This window comes from Ursus americanus, chromosome 14, assembly GCF_024610735.1.
Source record: "Ursus americanus isolate L20-20 chromosome 14, mUrsAme1.1.p, whole genome shotgun sequence".
NCBI lineage: Eukaryota > Metazoa > Chordata > Mammalia > Carnivora > Ursidae > Ursus > Ursus americanus.
This window is the reverse complement of record NC_142140.1, coordinates 8,862,459-8,880,811: the sequence shown is the minus strand read 5'-3', so window position 1 is coordinate 8,880,811 and position 18,353 is coordinate 8,862,459. Positions and strand designations below refer to the sequence as shown.

The following is an 18,353-nucleotide window of genomic DNA, read 5'->3' as shown; positions in this document are numbered from 1 at the left end:
TCCTGAGCCTTGTTTGTTCACTTTTCCTGTTGTTTGGCTAATTACAGCAGCTAATAGAGCAGACGCTTCTACGTGGGGCTGGGATATGCTCCTGCCTAATGGGGCCCTTTAAGTCAGGGAACTTGGAACGAATTCCCAGCCAGCATTATAACCTTATTCATTCTCGTATGAAGTCCTGTGAAGTGAGTTTATTACAATGAAGAATTATTCTGTAACTTTTATCATTAAATCACAGCACTGATCTGTTTCACAGAAAGTAGGCCAGGAGTTAATGGGGGGGGGAGCATCTGTTGTAGAACATGGTAGGTATCGTAGAGTATGAACTCTGGTACCAATGTCTGGGCTGAATCCTCATGGTGCCACTTACCAGCCGTGTGACCTTGGGCAAGTCACAGAACCTCTCTGACCTCTGCTTCCTCATCTGTAAAATGGGGATAACCATGGCACCTACCTCATAGATTTGTTATGAAGACAAAATGAGTTCATTTAGATAAAGTGCTGAGAATAACACCTGCCACATAGTAAGAGCCACTTAGACATCAGCTGCTAAAACCACCACCACCATCATCATCACCCCTGATTTGGGCTGAGGGTTTGAGCACCTTGAATTTACTCACCTGACTTCAGGAAAATGCTTACAAACTCTAAAGAACATTATCTAATATGCAAAATTTTATTCTATACCATATTTCTCTTTCCTCTTTCATCTTGAAAACCTTCCCAAATTTTAAAACAATAAATGAATAAAAAATGCAATCAACTTTTCTTCATTGGTGGAAGACCCCTTCTCTGTGTTCCACCCATGGTTGAATTTTCTAGTTGCCCTAAAGCCTCTAGAGATACCATTCTCCATGATTTCATCCACTCCTTATGCCAGCTCCACTAAGCTTATTTCCAAACTCAGTGGACCAAAGTGTGCCAGATCAATGTGTTCTTGACACCTAGTGGCCAAAAGGAATGACTGCAGGCTTATAGGTAACCAAAGCACTTACCAATTTTTCCACCATCTTTATGCCAGGGCTCCTGCAATGTCACGTGGCTAAGACTTGGGAATGCCTGCTGAAATCTGTCTTTCAGGCCCCTGCCTTTCCATTCTCAAAGCTTTTCTCTTTTCCTCCACATTCACAGGCACCACCGGTTTCTTTGCTTCTCTACCATGCTGCTGGTGTTCATTGCTGGACTCACCCCTTTCTGGGTTCAATGATTCCTGCTAAAGCCACTTTTCCTGTTTCAGCTGCTGAAGTCTGCTTATCTCACCACTAATCTATCATCTGTGTTGAGCAGTTCAGAGGAAGAGAGAGCATTTCTATCTGCAATTAGATCTTCCTGTCCAATCATCCATGCATCCATCCATCTATTCACTCAAGGTCAGCATCCCAGCTGGGTGTTCTCAGCCTCCCACATTTCCCTTCGCCTAGTTTTCCACTTCAACCACAGAGTACTCTTCCTGCTCTGCAACAAACCAAGCTTCCCAGTACATTCTCTGAACCGAGTTGCAAAAGTCCCATGCTTGGGCGAACATAGCCAGAGGACCCTGGGGCCAAACTCTCGGTGATCCAATTGGTAATTCCTGACCCTAAGAATAACAATGAACTTGATTGCCCGGGGTGATTTATGTCAGACAGCTGCCACAGAAAAGTTTACCTGGGGACCTCTCAGAAATGAGTCTAACTAGATCCAGAATCCTCTAGACGTTTCCTTTATTTAATTACCTGAAACATGGGCTTTAGCATGAAAGGTCCTTAGCTCAATAGCTTAGAACAGTCTGTTCAATATTGACAGTCCAGGATGTGTTAAATAATATTTAAACTTATCAATTACTTCAGAGTTTGCAAACCTCTTTTTTTAATTATCCCCAAGGAGCATTTCAATTAATCTTTACCCCAACCCTGGGAGGCAATATGATACCGATAATGGTGATCCCAGCGAACATTGACTGAGCACTTACTACATGCCCAGCCTTGTTCTAAGCACTTTACTTATATTAACTCTTTCATTTCTCACAAAAACCCTAGGAGGTAGACCCTACATGATCGCTGCTTTACAGATGCAGAAACCACAAAATAGGGATGAAGGGATCCTCTACCCAACGGGGACTCAGGAGATCTGGTTTTGAGACTCAACCCTCCCCCCAAACTTGCTGGGTGACTGTGGCAGCAGCTTATCCTCTCTATGCTGCCTGGTGGAGACCAGAATGAGGGTGGACAGGAAAGTTGTGACTATATAAAGTGACTGGTTGACAGCAGTGTGGCTGGGAAGGGAGCAGAGGTGGATGCAAGAGTTCGGCTGAGGCCAAAGCACTGAGTCCTAGCCTTCAACTTGGCACCTGTGAAGAACTCCTCAGAGGCACCCACCTGGCTTAATGCCTGGCTTAATTCCCATTCCAATCCTTCAGACCCTATCAGGGAGGCCCCTTGGAACAAGCCTAGCACAGGCTGAGAAAGACCCTGTAGGGACATATAAATTGAGACCACTGTTCTTGGACACAGATCAGTTTCATGGTTGAATGGACATTCTCAAAAGGCTCTCCAGAAATCTTGGTGTATTAACCCATCATTGAAAAAAACTGAGGCTCAGAAATGGCAAGTGAATTGTACAAAATCACACAGCAAACCAGATAGCTAGGACTTCTGTCTATAAACACTGCTGTTTATAGTAATCACGCTGCCTTTTGCTACATACACTTTGCTTTCTGCATCTTCCCAAATCCTCAGATCATGAAAACAAGAAAATGATATATGCATAGTCCTTCAGACCCTCGTTTAAATGCAAAAGAAGCCAAAGGAAATATAGAAGTTGACAGCATCAAAAAAAAGGGACATGCTGGGGCAAGATAAGAATTTGTTGTTTGACAATAGGTTCTCAACAATGAAGTTCACACTCTTCTCTACCCCACAGGCACAGCTGTCTCTGAGCCATCCAAGAGCTATGCATGGGTGAAGTCCTGGGCCAGTACATGCCAAAGACACACTTGAAGGAAAAGCAAGTTCCCAAATTTCAGTATGACCACCCATACTCTGCATGACCTACGTTCTCTCTAGAACTTATAATTGCTATCTTATTTACTCGTTTTACATGTCCACACACTATCTCAGTGCAACTATAGTACAAAGTCCAGAGGGTCAGGACCTTGTTCATGACCATATTCCCTGTACTAAAACGGACAGTGGTACCCAGCAAGTAGTATATATTTGCATGAATGAATGAATGAATGAATGACGGCTGGCTGGGTGTGTAGGTGGAAGGAGGGATGGATGGAAGGATGGACAGTTAGAGAGATGGTTGAATGGACAGGTGGGTGGATGGACTGGATGGATGGATAGATGGAAATAACAGAGGAAAGAGAGGAAGGAGAATAAAGTGGGGGAGATACAGTTCTACTGCTTTGACCCTGGTGAATACATTTGTAGGTAGGGAGACAGCTACACCTTTGATCATTAAATATTTATTGAACAGCTCATTATGTGCTAGGTACTATACTAGGAAATACTATAATGTGAAAGACAGACAGGGTCTCCACCATCACAGAATACAATCATTAGAAGGGACATGGACAAGTTTACAAGCTATTATCACATGGTGTAATAAGTGCTATGATAAGGGAAATCTAGGGTGCTAAAGGATGGCTTTCTGGAGGAAATGTCATCTAAAGTGAACCTTGAAGGGGGACACCTGGGTGGCTGAGTTGGTTGAGCATCTGCTTTGGCTCAGGTCATGATCCTGGGGTCCTGGGATGGAGCCCCACTCCCCACAGGGGGCTCCCTGCTCAGCAGGGAGTCTGCTTCTCCCTCTCCCTCTGCCCCTCCTCCCTGCTTGCGCATGCTCTCTCTCTCTCTCTAATAAATACATAAAATCCTTGAAAAATTAAAAATAAATAAACTGAACCTTGAAGGAAGAGTAGCTATTACTTGGGTGAACAGGGCAGGAGTGGCGGTAGACTATTCCAGAAAAAGGGAGCAGTGTGAGCACTAAGCCCAGAAAAAGCAGGAGTCAAACAGGTTTGAGGAACAGCTTACAGGTAGAAGTGTATCACGTCTTTGCTTGAGTACCAGCCAATGGAGTCATCTCCATATTCTCCCCCAGACACTCCCCCTCAGTGGACACCTGTTGTTTTTCTCTGCCTAGTCCTCCCTCTTCTGGAACAGCTTCCTGATTTTCTTTGAGGAAATCCCAAATTCCCCTCCAGCATTCTAGTCCCAGTGGCTCATGGGAAAGTGACACCTCCCTCCAATCCCCAGGGCGGGCATGAAACACAGGCCTGGCCAGTCAGTAAACATTATGTTAACCTGACCACAGTGATTGGAGCCCATGATCCCAGCCAGGCCAATCAGAGACAGCCGGAGGCTTTGCTGGAAATGCTGGGAAGGGTATATTAATTTTCCACCAGGAGGCAGTGAGCTGATAAAAAGTGAGCTTGCAGTGAGGGACCATCTTTGTCACCCCGTGGGAGAAGCCTACCTGATCATGGAGACATCACAGAGGAAAGCATACGGATGGATGGATGGATAGATGGATGGATGGACGGACAGTCGGACCGATGGAAGGAAAGAGGGAAGGAGGACAGGGAGACAGAGAAAGGAAGGAGGAAAAGTAAGGGAGGGAATAGTTTAAAATGGAGGAGGTGTGGTCTCCTGCCTTTGATCTGATGAGTCTATAGAAGGTGTGGGGAGAATGGCTACACCTCGATCATTAGGTATCTACCGAGCAGTCTGTGATATGCCAGGTATGATGCCAGGTGCTGGCAATACTACTCCATGGAAAACAGGGTGTGTGTGCCTCACAGAACACACACCCTACTGGGGAGACAGCCAAACAAGTGTATGAACCTCTGAGATTCAGTACACTGATTTTTCACTCCCGCCAGCTTGTGTGGATGGATTCCCATCCCCCGCTATTGAAGGAGTCTCTGCTAGCCTCCCCATTGCCCACCTCATTCCTGGGCCCAACTGGCCCACCTTCATGCCCAACTCACACACAGACAGTACTGCCTGACTGAGCAGGGCTGCTGGCCCCATATCCCAGCTTCCTGCTTCGCTGCTGCCTTCAGTACTGCTCCCCCAGCCTCCCTCCGGCCCAGGGAAATCCAGTGTCCTTAGATCCAATCAAATGCCCCCTCTTCTCTGTGGCCTTCCTGATGCCCAGGTGGACTTCCTCTCCCCACCCCACCTCCCACTGTCCATATCCCCACAAGGACACTTGTCACATGGTGCAGCCACGTCCCATCCTCTGGACACAGTGGAGGATCAGCAAACACATGCTGAGCGAGTGAACGAATGTCCGAGAGGGAGAGCTGGGAGAGGTGAGGAGGTTGTCTGGAGGGAAACCTCGCCCCCTGTTCTTAGGACCACTTCCATCCCTAGATGAACCTGGGCCGCACCGTGGCCAGCAGGCTGTGATGGTTGGGCAGGGCCCGCCTTGCCTCACCCTGAGTTGGAGATGAGGGCATGCCTGAGGGCAACATGACATGAAGATAAAAGCTGGAGAGGAGCTCAAAGCTCCTCTAGTCTCGTGCCTTCATGCCACAGATGTGTGAAATCAAGGACCAGAGTCCAGCTAACTTGCACTGGGTCGGTGTTTCCCAAAGTGTGAGATGGGAACCACCTGTGTCAGCAAGATGATTTTAGGTGTTACAGATGTGGCATTAACCCTTCCAGTTCTCTTCAGTTCTATCAGGAGGAAAAACTCAGCTCAGTGCTCACATGTCTAATGCCTCTCCTGCTGCTTTGCAGGCACCAGCGAGAATGAACACTGTTGTACCTTCATTTAACCAGAACCCTTCTGTTTACACCAAGTTTTTTGTCGTCCGCTAATGTGAAAGATCATATCCTTCCAAAACAAATGTATGTTGGACTTATATATATATATATAGAAATAGTTGAATGTATTTATATAAGTAACCTGGGGGAGTAGACTAGGAGCTGGCTCTGCCACTCCCCAGCCAGGTGACCTTGGGCTGGCTACCTGACTTCTCTGTGCCTCAGATCCCTCACCTCTAAAATAGGGTGGTAATACTATCATCCACCTCAATGGGTCATCATGAGGATGAAATGAATTAAGATACATAAAGCATTTAGCCCAGTGCCCAGCACATGATAAGCATCATATAAAAGGGGAGACTGTAATTATCAGGAATATGAACCAATCTCCAAAATATAACTACAAAAGCAAGATGCAGAACTGTAGGTCCCACTGTCACCACCTGCATAAAAACAGGGGTGGGCAGAATGCATCCATACATGTGTGCCTGTTGATGAATCAGACATCTCTGTGAGAAGGTACTGCAGAACTAGAAACCAGGAATCGAGGTTGTATGGAGTAAGGGGCACTCGGGCAACAGGAGACCTACTTCTCACTGTGTAACTCTGTACTGTTTAATCATTGCTTTTTACCAAGTGCATGTATCCATTTCTAAATTTTTTGAAGAGGAAAGTCCCTCTGGCTGGAGTATGGAGTATGCATAATAGACAGCAAGCCTTGGGGATGGGAGAATGGTCAGTGGGTGATTGCCCTTTTTCAGGCAAAACAATCTCTGGGCTCCGACCGGCCCAACAATGGAGGATGGAAGAGAGAGGAAAGATGCAGAAGTACGTAGGAAAAATATTTATGCTCCCCTCTTTCATAAATATGCACTGATTTAGCACTGGTGTTTGCCAGGTATCATGCTCTGCTCTCTGCCACTCACTCTTCTCAGAACGATCCAGAGATGAGTTGGTAACATCCCCATAGTCAGAGGGTTTGACAAGGGACAGGGCCTTGAACCTGGCCCAGATGACTCCAGAACCTGTGCTCTTCCCAATGCACAAGGCTGCTTTCCCACTAATTCATTAGGACGGGGAGATTTTTTTTTAAGTGAGTCAATTTAAAGAAAAATATCAAATAAAGGAGAGAAGGCCCAGTGACATGATGGAACCATGAATGGCGACAGACATGGAGGCGTCATTCCAGGAAGATTCCTGGAGAGCCTGGGATGGAGCTGGAGACAGAACCCAGGTGGCTAGGCTCCTAGTCTCAAGCTCTCTTCACTACCTGCGTCCCTGAGGGTGGACATCAGAAATGAGATGCCTTCACAAATATTTGCCTGGGGGTTCAGATTTGATTTCATACCCCTGAGCCCAGTGCAAAATCAAATCAAAGCCTGAGCAAGTGGAAAATAGTGTCCATTCGCAACTCCAATCAGTGTCCACCTGTCACTAGTTGTGGCTGGGTGTGGACGTTCCTCAGGCCCCCTCCACATCACCCTGAGCCAAGTCTCAGGGGCCTCTTCAGCAGCGGGGGGCCTGGAAGGCAGGCAGCCCTGCCTGGAGCACAGCACCTGAGCACAAAGAAAGGGCCACCCCCGGGGGATGCTGCAGCATTTGTCGCTTCAAAACATGACAGATACATTTCATGATCTAGGACTATACTGAAAATCTGAACATATTTTTAGCTAAATGATGAAAACACAGTGGGGTTTTTCATTGTCTGTTTGTTCTGTTTTTGGTTCTTCTGGAAGGATTAGCATGTTGGCCCACACTCTCAACTTCTGCCCTTTTCTCCTCCAGGCCGACATATGATTATCGAGGGCTATATTGTGTCAGGCTGACTGATGAGAGTTCGGGGAAAAACAGGGGAGGTGGGGTATGTATGTTGGGGGGGGGTGTACACACATGCTCACACATGCACCTGTGTTTGCACACATGCTGGCATGTTTCAGAAAGGAGGGCACCTCAAGGCAATGAAGACAGAGGGAAGGCTTCTTGAGTGAATGAATAAATGACCGAACAAATGAATGAATGAACAAAATGGCCAGCCCTGCAGTCTCCTCTGCACCCTGGTCTCAGATGGAGATAAGCCTTTTCCCTAAAGTGGGTGACAGATGGCCTTAGCATTTATCTCTATCATCGCCGAGCTCAGTTGTATCCCCTGACCACGTCCCCTCCTCTAGAAAACATCACGAGAACAAAAGTGAGGCTTCCTGGATAATCTTCTCAACATCATTTGTTCCTCCATCAGTGGGGGTCATGACTCCAGGGCTGGGAGAGGAGGGGAAGCTGTGCAACCAGGCCTGGTCACTAGAAAGTGCTGGAAAGAAATGCCTACTAACGAAGCATGGGATTTGGGCTCCACGGTGCCAGTAGCAGCTGGGTGGCTTGGCACATAATTCCCATCTAGAGGTGATGTTTAGTCTCTGTGCCTCCGCCATGGACTTGGCTGTGTGACTTGCTTTGGCCAATAGCCCATGTGCAAGTAGGAAACAAGCAGAGGCTTGGAAGGTGCTGATACGCTGGGCGTTTCCCACTTGGGGCTCTTTTTTGAATTGGCCAGAAAAGTGCAGTCGTGTCAGTGGTCCTACCTGAACTTGGCCCAAACTGCCGACCTACAAAATCATGAGCCAATGAAATGGTGGTTGTTTTAAGTCCCTGAGTTTCGACATAGTTTGTTGTGCAGCTACTGAAAACTGCTACAAAGGCCTTAAGCAAGGTGCGTCCGCGTGTCCCAGTTTATCGGTAAAATGTGTTAAGTATATAGCACACTGGAAGCACCCACTACAGTGTGAGAGCGCTCACGAAGTGGCCGCAGCAGTTACTACCCTTGTTTTGGCGTCTGGTCCAAAGATGTTAACTGGCTTGGCCAAGCTGGTAGGTGGTGCAGCGAGACTTCAAACCCAGATCGGTCTGTAATCCGTTTGTTCCGCTGGCATCCTACCCTGCCACCCCTGCTGAGAATTCGCTTTCTCCGCCTCTCTTCCCCTCTGCTTCTTTCATTCTGACCCCTCCAAAGGCACCGAGTTCAAACTCACCCTTGATGGCAGCAGCCCACCTGGACCCAGCACTTTTCTGAAGCCTCGGTCTTTCTTACATGCACATACTCTCCCTCCCGTTTCTTCACTCAGTGAATAGGTGTGGCTCGCCTACTATGTGCCAGCACGGCCGTCAGCTCTGGGCCCATACGGAGAACACGGGGCGGCCCTCACAGGGTTCATGGGGTTGGTGCCCTCCTTGGAGTCCACGTATCCAGCACGTAGCACGCTCTGTCTTGGACTGCTCTATCACCAGTTCACTTACTTTACTCGTCTCCCCACCCGGATTCGAAACTCGAGCAGAACTTTCTTTCATTTATTCATACATCCCTCCCTCCTCTGCTTCAGCAAGCACCCTGGGAACACTGGGGACGTACAAGATACTTCAAAGATGAACTCTTGACACATTCACAGCCCGCTGCGGGACCTCTTGCAGCACTGGGTCCGCAGCAGGCAGCCCCAAATGCTCGAATATAAATGATTTCTGGGCAATCACTGAAGACCCCGTGTGCAGTCAATAAATGACTTGGGGGGTGTACTGCTGGCCCTCTGAGGTTCCATTCCTCCACAAGTGGCTCTAGGAGAGAACTAGGGAGGTGCTGGCCCTTCCTCCCCAGGCAGCTGGCCTGGTCTGAGCATTTGACACAAGCAGCGTTTCTCTCCAGCTGCCCTGCCCCATGGCCAGCAGAGGCCAGTGTGCGTGGAGCACAGCTGGATTTGGGGCAGCGTGCAGGGCTTCATCCAGTTTACAGACTGCCAGATCTGTTGATCACAGGTGAGACTGAGGGGGGAAGTGACCCACCAGAGGCCACACACTGGGTTCACACTGATTCTCTGGGCATTAAGTGCCATGTTACTGACGAAGATCTGGCTCTCGGGACATTACCCGCCAACTGGGGACATGAGGATAACATGACAGGTTTTTTTAAACTGCTGTAAGAATTCAAAGCCCGGAAGGAATAGCTTTCCAAAGGTGGAGTTTGGTCTGGGTTTGGAAAATTAGTATGACACACACAAGCAGAGAAGGAAAGAGGGCGATTGTAAGCAGCTGGGGGAAAGGAGCAGAGCAGGGCAGTACTCGGGGTGTACAGAGGGTGTGGAGGAGAGGAGCCCAGCTGGAACCCAGAGGAAAGGTTAGACTCCTGGGTGGGAGTGGCTTGGCGGGGGGTCCCTGGCACTGGGACCCAGGTGTTGAAATGTCACAGAGGAAAGTGATCCATTCAAGGCCGTGCCTGAGGAAGATAAGAAGGACCTAGACTGGGGAACCCTGGTCTGGCCAAGTGGTCTGCAGAATTCTGAGTAAGGAAGGCACATCTGGGGACCAGCTTTGCATGTTTATTACCACCCTTCCCCCACTAGGAAGGCACAACAGCTGGTTACACACTCGCCAGAGAGGCAGAAATCATGCTGATGGTAGTACAAGAACTTCTGATACACCGCGCCTTCTTGTTCTTTTTTCTACGCATGCTTTACCTATCTGGTCTCCTTCAGCTCCCATAGGGTCTGCAAGAAGTAGGTGCTATGATTTCTGTTTAACAACTGAATTTGAGCCCAGGTCTCTAGCTTTAGGGTCTGTGCTTTCAACTGCTAGGCGACTGTCCCCCACAATGTCCAGCTGACTCAGTCGCTTGAGAAGCAGCAGTTCTTCCTTTCTCCTAAGCAATGGCCCAGCTAAAAACTGTCCAGGGCTCAGGCTGTACTCCTTAACTTGAAATAATTGAAATGTGAGTTTCAGCTCTTACAGATTAACCTCTAGGAACTATCGCTCCCATTTTACTGAGTGGGAGACTGAGGCCCAGAGAAGTCCCATTGCTGGTTAGAATCTGAGACAGGAATTCCAACCTGAGATCCAGGCTCTTGGGCAAAAGCTCTCGGCCCCTGAGAGGGCCACTACCTGCTGGCCACACAGGACGTGACTACAGAAAGATCATAACACCAAAGAGAGGGGTCTTCTCACAGCCTGCTGTTCTTTCCCTTCCTCTAATATAATTTTAGCAGCAGAATCCCCACTTTTAATGAGAAACTCTATAAGGAGCCCCGACATATTTCAAATACAACAGCTTTATTCTACCCTGACTGTCTTTGGGGGTGAAGGGTCTGGAGCTCTCCCTGCAGGGGCTCCTTCACCCCACTCCCCTAGGTTGTCCCTGAGGCTCACCACATTCCTCCATAAAGAAACCCAAGGGCCCTCAGGGCACAATCAGTAAATTCCTGCATCATAACTTGATGTGCCTGCATTCGGCATTCCCTGACCCTCTCAGATTCTAATACCCATTCCAAGTTCAGTTAGACCTTGCCTCCATGTAGGTAGCAAGGTCAGTTCTGGGCCAAGCTGTAATGTTCTGAAATCATTCCTTGGAAATGACGAGGCATGCTCACCCCCTTCACCTCATGTGATTCCTCAGAACAGTGCTCCATTCTGCAGAGGAGAATGCTTTCACCCAGAGGAGCTACATATCTGCCTAAGTTTCCATCACTAGTAGGGAGCAGACCTCAACTTCAGCCCATTGCATCTGACCCCAAACCCACGGTCCTGCCTCAGGAGGTTTTGTGTCCATGCTGTCCCCGCCTTCACCTTGGGTCTTCTGCTTTAGTAGGTAACACATTCCCACCGCTGGCAGGTCATGTAGGTCTCTTGTGAACGTATACAAACTAAACATGCCCAGGGCCCCACCCCAGGTATACAGAATTAGAAGCCGGGGTTGTAAACCATTACATCCCACGTTGATGACCCCCCCCCCATTCGGGCATAAAACACAGCAAAAATGCCTAGGCTCATCCCAGGTCTCTGGTTAGGCTCCCGTTGGCTCCTGGTGCTGAAGAAAGGGGACCCGATCCCAAGCCCAGCAGCAAAGCCTGAGCAGGACTTACCGTGTAGAGCTCATTGGTGACCTTCAGGAGCTCCTCATGCATCTGCAGGCCAATCTCCTTGCTCTGGAATATGGAAGAACAAATGTCAGAGGGGGAGAAGGTCACTCGTTGCACTGACCAATTTCGTTTTCAACACAGAAAGGGCAGGAATACTCGGGATGGGGTGGGAATGGGTACAGAAATCAATATAAACCTTATTGATCTAGACTTGAATTACTCAACTTGTATCCATGAAACAAATCCACAGGGAGAGGTTCCTTGCAAAAGGAATTTTCTGGCCAAATAAGTTGGGGAACCTCATACCTCCCCGCCTTGGTCGTTCGTACAGACGTCACCATGTTAACGATCCTAAGAAGCCCAGAGCCAATCAATCTGTTCATCTTTCTGAAATTCTGTGGGTGGATCCTAAGCTGATGTGACCAGAGTATGTGTCCCTAGCTCAATGCTCATTAGCACCTCATGAGAGTGGGGTTCCATAGGACACAGTTTGGGGAATAATGATCTAGCACCTCAATTCATCATGAACAGTAGAGGTTAACAGCCTAGCGGAGCACAAGGCAGGAGATCAAGGTTGTTGCCTCCAAGGCATCACTGACTGCCGATATGGCCTTGGAGCCTTACTTACCACATCTACAAAATAAGAAGCTTACATTAGAGCACCACCTCCCAAAGCTTGGTCTGGGGGTCACTACTGAGTGCTACACTAAAAAAAGAGGCAGAGGCTTCTGTAAGCAAATGTGTTTGGGAAAAGCTAGCTGAACCAAGGGAGACAAGTTTTCTTACTACAGGACTTTTCAGAGACTTTCACAGCCTCATGTATGTGCACTTTCTAAGGAGAGCTGTAGTATATAGTTTAGGTGATCTCAATCCTTTTTCCGTGGAATGACTTACACATTTAGTATATTGAGAGAGACAATTCAGAAAACAAGGAACAAATTATCTCCAGGTCCCACCCAGCCTGAAGAGTCCAGAATTCTTTGTTACGTAAGGCTTATTATTATTATTACTATATTATCATTATGTTGTTGTTTAATATTCTCCCTGTTTGCCTGGACTATCATGCGACATTTCCATGTTGAAAATTGGAGCCCTGCAAGTCAAAAATACAAGAAATAACATGTCTTAGTAAGGATGTAGCGAAAATGGAACTCTCGTGCATTGTTGGTGAGAATGCAAACTGGTGCAGTCACTGTAGAAAGCAGTATGGAGGCTCCTTAAAAAATTAAAAATAGAACTACCATATGGTTCAATAATCCCACTACTGGGTATTTACCCAAAGAAAATGAAACCACTAATTCTAAAAGATGTATGCAACCCTATATTTGCTGCAACATTATTTACAATAGCCAAGATATGGAAGTAGTCCAAGTGTGCCCTCATGAATGGATGAAAATGTGGTATACATGTACAATGGAATGTTATTCAGCCATCAAAAAGAATGAAATCTTGCCATTTGCAACAATGTGGAGGGGCCTAGAGGGTATTATGCCAAATGAAATAAGTCAGTCAGAGAAAGACAAATACCATATGATTTCACTCATATGTGGAATTTAAGAAACAAAACAAACAAAGAAAAAAGAGACAACCCCCCCAAAACAGACTCTTAGATACAAAGAACAAACTGGTGGTTGCCAGAGGGGAGGGGGTTGAGGGATGGGTGAAATAGGTGAAGCGGATTAAGAGTACACTTATTGTGATGAACACCGGTGTATAGAATTGTTGAATCGTTATTTCGTACACCTTAAACTAACATAACACTGTGCATTAATTATACTTGAATAAAAAAAGGAAGGAAGGAAGGAAGGAAGGAAGGAAGGAAGGAAGGAAGGAAGGAAGGAAGAAAGAAAGAAAGAAAGAAAGAAAGAAAGAAAGAAAGAAAGAAAGAAAGAAAGAAAGAAAGAAAGAGAAAGAAAGAAAGCGGGAGCCCTGATCTCTACTCCCTAAGAGCCAAGTCATCCTGCTCGCCTTTCAGCTCCCTCAGCTCAAGCATGACCAGCGACTGATGGGCAGAGACCAACCTTCCTCCCTCCCCCACAGAGTTCAGGAGGCCCCAGACTCAGCAATAGCGGAGGAAGGCTCAGACCAGACATGATGCCTTCCTGGGCTCCTTTTCCTACCTCATAGCCTTTCTCTGTTTCTGGTACTGCAATTGCCAGTAATCAGCCATCTGAAGGCCTCTTAAAAGGTAGCCAAAGTGCTGGGCAGTCCAGAGATCCGCTTAGACCTCCCTGCAGCTCTGGTGGCTAAAGATAGGGGACCCAAACCACAGCAGAGCCTAAGCAGAAAATCCTGTGCGGAGCTCCCGGGGAGACCTTCAGTTGCATCCCGTGCACCTACAGTGGTGTTCAATGAACCCAACCAGCTATGACCATCTTCTTCTATTCCTGATTCTCACAAGGAAGTGGACAGTCTGTGCCTCAGTTTCCCCTGTGGTCCCTCTCCCTGACTTTTTCCTCTCTGACTGAACTCTGAACTCTCTGACACCCTCCAGTAGCCTCCTCTCAGTCCTCAGTCTCACCAAGCTCTCTGACATGCAACACCCAGTTTCTTATACGTTTATTTTTATGATCTAACTTTTTTTGATAGGTAACTGAAGGCACACGGTTAAAGAAACTCTAACAGCCAGCAAGGTAAAATGTAAAAAGTACATCTCCCAAGCTCCCAGAATCTCACCCAGAGGCAACTGCTATTAGAAGTTTCTTTTGATACCTTCCAGAAACCGTCTATGAATATACAAACACACACTCGGATAGTGTGTATATATATATATATATATATATATATATATATATATATATATATATATATATATATATATATATATATTTAACACCAATGGAAGTATTCTATACCCATCTTTTCATCTTGCTTTTTTCCACCTAAACATATTTTGAGATTTTTCCTTTGCAGCCATGGAGGTCCTGCATCCTCCTTTTTTTTTTTTTAAGATTTTATTTATTTGACAGAGAGATACAGCGAGAGAGGAAACACAAGCAGGCAGAGTGGGAGAGGGAGAAGCAGGCTTCCCACTGAGCAGGGAGCCCGATGCCGGGCTCCATCCCAGGACCCTGGGATCATGACCTGAGCCGAAGGCAGACGCTTAACGACTGAGCTACCCAGGCACCCCCGACTGAGCCACCCAGGTGCCCCTGAATCCTCCTTTTTTAACAGCTGCTTGGTTCCATATAGCAGATGTGTCATAATTCATTAAACAGCTCCATAGCAATGGACATTTAGGTTGTCTCCAATCTCTTAACATTTCAGACAATGATGTGGTGAACATCCTTGTACCCTGTCACTGTGCACATGAGCAGAGATCCCTGTCTGATAAATTCTTAGAAGCAGCTCTGTCAGGAGAGCCCTGCCTCTCAAACTCCCACCAGCCTTGCCTTCTCAGACCCTGCCCCAGCCAGCTCCCCACACACTCCTGACTCCAGCTTGTACTTCTCAGGGACCTGCAGCCATGTCACCATTTTGGTAGTCCTCTCCTGGGCTCTGTCCTGAAGTACTTGGAGCCCCAGCTCAAAGACCTTTAGCTCTGGCTATTGCAAAACAATACAGTTCGAATGTCTCCTCATCATACCAAACTCAAATTATCCAAAATCAAACCTGAAATTTCCCCCATCCCCTTGAATTTGGTCAATGAGATAATATCATCCCAAGCATGGCAATGGGAAACCTCGGAGTTATTTCTGAAAAAAAAAAAAAAAATTTTTTTTTTGGTCCTTCCCCTTCAATCCGATCTGTCACTGTGCCCTGCCCTCGAATTGCTCAATCTTGTTCTCTGTAGCAGGTAAGGCTGACTCCCTCCCCAATATCCATTCCCAGCACCCTTTCTGCTTCTTAAAAGAGCCATGAATTTGGCTCTGTATTGATTCCTCCAGCTGAGTTCTTTCACGGAAGCTGACCCCCTCCCAACTCGAGATGGAGGATTATTCTAGTATGCACTATTAGTCCAGGGCTGAGCATGTGGCTTAACTGGATGAAAGAGAATGACCTAGATGGTTGAGGGAAGGTTTTAGCTTTTCTACCGAGCACTCCAGTTGCTACCAGCAGGCCCTTTAGGACCCAAAGAGGAAGCAACCGTGGGTAGCAGACCAAAAGAAATCTGGCTCCTTCATGAGCTGCTGAGAAACTGGTTCCACTGAACCCAGAGCCTGCCTCCCAGTCAACTTCCACTTCTGTGGTTTTGCTGGTTAAGTGACTTGAAGCTACAGTTTTCTTTTACCTGCAGCCAAAAGCATCCTAAGCATCTGGGACCACCAGTCCCAGAACAAGCACATCATCGTTGCAGGACCCAGACTGCTAAAGCTGTGCCTTAATTAAGTCCCTAACTCCGGTCCCCAGTTCTGCATGCCTGTGCCAGTGTCATTTTGTATTTTATTTCCTCCAGAGCCTCCTCAATCCCTACAAGATCAACACCCAGCTCTTTAGGCTTGACTTCTGAGGTCCTATGTGATTAGCAGAGGCCTGGTTATACAGTAGAGAGGGCTGAATTTTGGAGCCAGAGACCAGGATGGGAGGTGGGGCTTTAAGCCATTAAACCTTTGGACATCTCAGCTTCCCTGTGTGTAAAATAAGCACCTACTTCGTCCTTCTTTGCACTTATTAAAGGAAGTATAATGATCTTGCTTGTTTACATGTTAATTCATTGATCATTTGTTTCCCCCAGTTGAACGTAAGCCACATGAGCACAAAGAGATTTTTCTCTCTGATGGCAGATGCTCAGATATCCCAGCTGCTGGGAGGGCTAGCAGCCGACTGCCCCCAGCCAAGAGCACCCTTCAAGGATGGCCTCGGTAGACAAGGTGACATCCCCTCCAAGGACTGACAGGTTCTGCTGAAGACAAATGTGGGGGGAGGGGGACATAGAGGTCTGCCTCTCCCCTCTCAGTTGGGACAGCTCTAAAGGGTTGCTCCATCTTTAGAACTGCTCATAGAGCTGTTCAAGATTTCTAGCAAGGCTGCCTGCAGCATGGCTTGACTTCGCCCTGCTCCTTCCCAAGGTGTGCACCCCAAGAATGCTCCCTCACCATTCTGCTAGATACTAATTTCGGCCGTCTCAGAGTCTGCTTCCTGGGTTTCCCATTGCCATGTCCCTGCATGTCACAGAGCCTGTGGCATGGTGGGTGCTCATTAAATATGTTTGTTGAATGAGTCTGTGAATGAATGAAGTGAACGTTCCTCTAGCCTCAGTTTTTTTATCTGTAAAAGTAGGATGATGTCCTAAGTGTCACAGAGTCCCTGTGAAGATACAGAGAGATGACATTTATGGGAGCACCCGGCACCGGGCCAGGCACAGATGAAGAGCCAGCACCACAGGCTGAGTGGACACCCACTGGATGCCAGAGACAAAGCTAGCAAGTTGCCCAGAAAAGAAACATAAAGCTGAATTTTTAATTAGCTTTTCCCTTCAGAATCTCCAAGTTTGGCAGGTCAAGTGTCAAGAACATAAACAAGACAGGAGACACACAGAGCTATAGAGGGTGAAAGATGAAGTGATATGGGATGAAGTGGTGAAGAGGATGGGGGGAGTACCACCAGGACCATCTCACTTTGCATGAATGGCCAGAGATGGCATTCTAGGCGGGGTGCACGGCCTGAGTAAGGGCAAGAGACCGGGCCTAGGGCAAAGTTTGGTTTGCAAAGAGAGGCTCACAGCAACACAATAGCAGAAAGTAAGCTTGAAATGGAGGCTGGGTCAGATCACCAAGGCTAATGGAGTGCAGGCTTCATTTAGAGTGGAGCTGGGAGCCACAGAAGGTTTCTGAGTGGGAGAGAATAGTGACCAGAACGGTGCTTGAGACAGATGAAGACACCGCTGTGCGGTGGGTGGACCGCAGGAGGAGGGCTGCAGGTCTGGTTCTTGTGTTTTCTCCGAGGGATGGTAAGTCTCCAGAGGGAACCCGCCTGAGTCCCTGCCTACCCGCCCTGCAGCACCACGCACGGGCTGGCCACAGAGCGAGCCCTCAGCAAATCGTTACTGGACTGCACAGAACTCAGGGACATTTTATTTTGTTATGGTTGGGAAGGGAAATACTCTCAACTACGCTTCCAGAAACTACTGAATGAGGAGCCCAAACCAAACATTCCACCAGGAACAGGAGGCCAAAACCCTGATAACATATAACAGACCACCACACCCAGCCCTTGGGGACCCAAGTGGCAATGTATTAGCACTCATTGCCTGCATTTCTAGCATGACTTTCATGCCTGTAGAGGTTGGGGGTGGCAGGCTGCTTTTCTACAGGAAATGTGCACACTGTAGAAAATTCTACCTGACCAAACAGGGCCCAGCCACAGCAGCCGGGGCTCCTCAGGGTTGAAGGGCAGAGCCCTGTCTCTCTGACCCAAATAAGTCTGTAAAAATCAGGTGGCAGGTATCTCCAGCCCTGCCTTTTTCTTCTGTCCACAACTCATGCCAGTTCAACTTCCTTTCTGGCCACATAACTCTGCAGTGGGAGCGGTGGCATGTGCATTGAAGGGAGGTTAGCAGCATCCTGGGCCTCTAACCACTAGATGCCAGTAGCATTCCCCACCCCAACCCCAAGCTGGGACAAAGAAAATGATCTCAGATGCAGCCAAATGTTCCCTGGGGTGCAAAACCACCCTGGGTGAGAACCACAGCTCTAGACCAAGGACTCCAAGTGGCAGCTCTTCTCTGGCCTACAGACATGTTTTATTTGGCCTTTCGGTGTTTTCA

At 47.6% G+C, this 18,353-nt stretch overlaps 1 protein-coding gene across 4 annotated transcripts in view; it reads right to left on the bottom strand.

Moving 5' to 3' along the window:
• Window positions 1-18,353, bottom strand: part of SRGAP3 (SLIT-ROBO Rho GTPase activating protein 3) — a 332,469-nt gene that overhangs the window by 71,955 nt on the left and 242,161 nt on the right. For all 4 annotated transcript variants that reach the window (XM_045808138.2, XM_087866833.1, XM_087866834.1 and 1 more), the window contains one exon: window positions 11,651-11,713. In XM_045808138.2, the coding sequence (XP_045664094.1) occupies window positions 11,651-11,713 (63 nt within the window). The remainder of the gene's footprint in view (window positions 1-11,650; window positions 11,714-18,353) is intronic.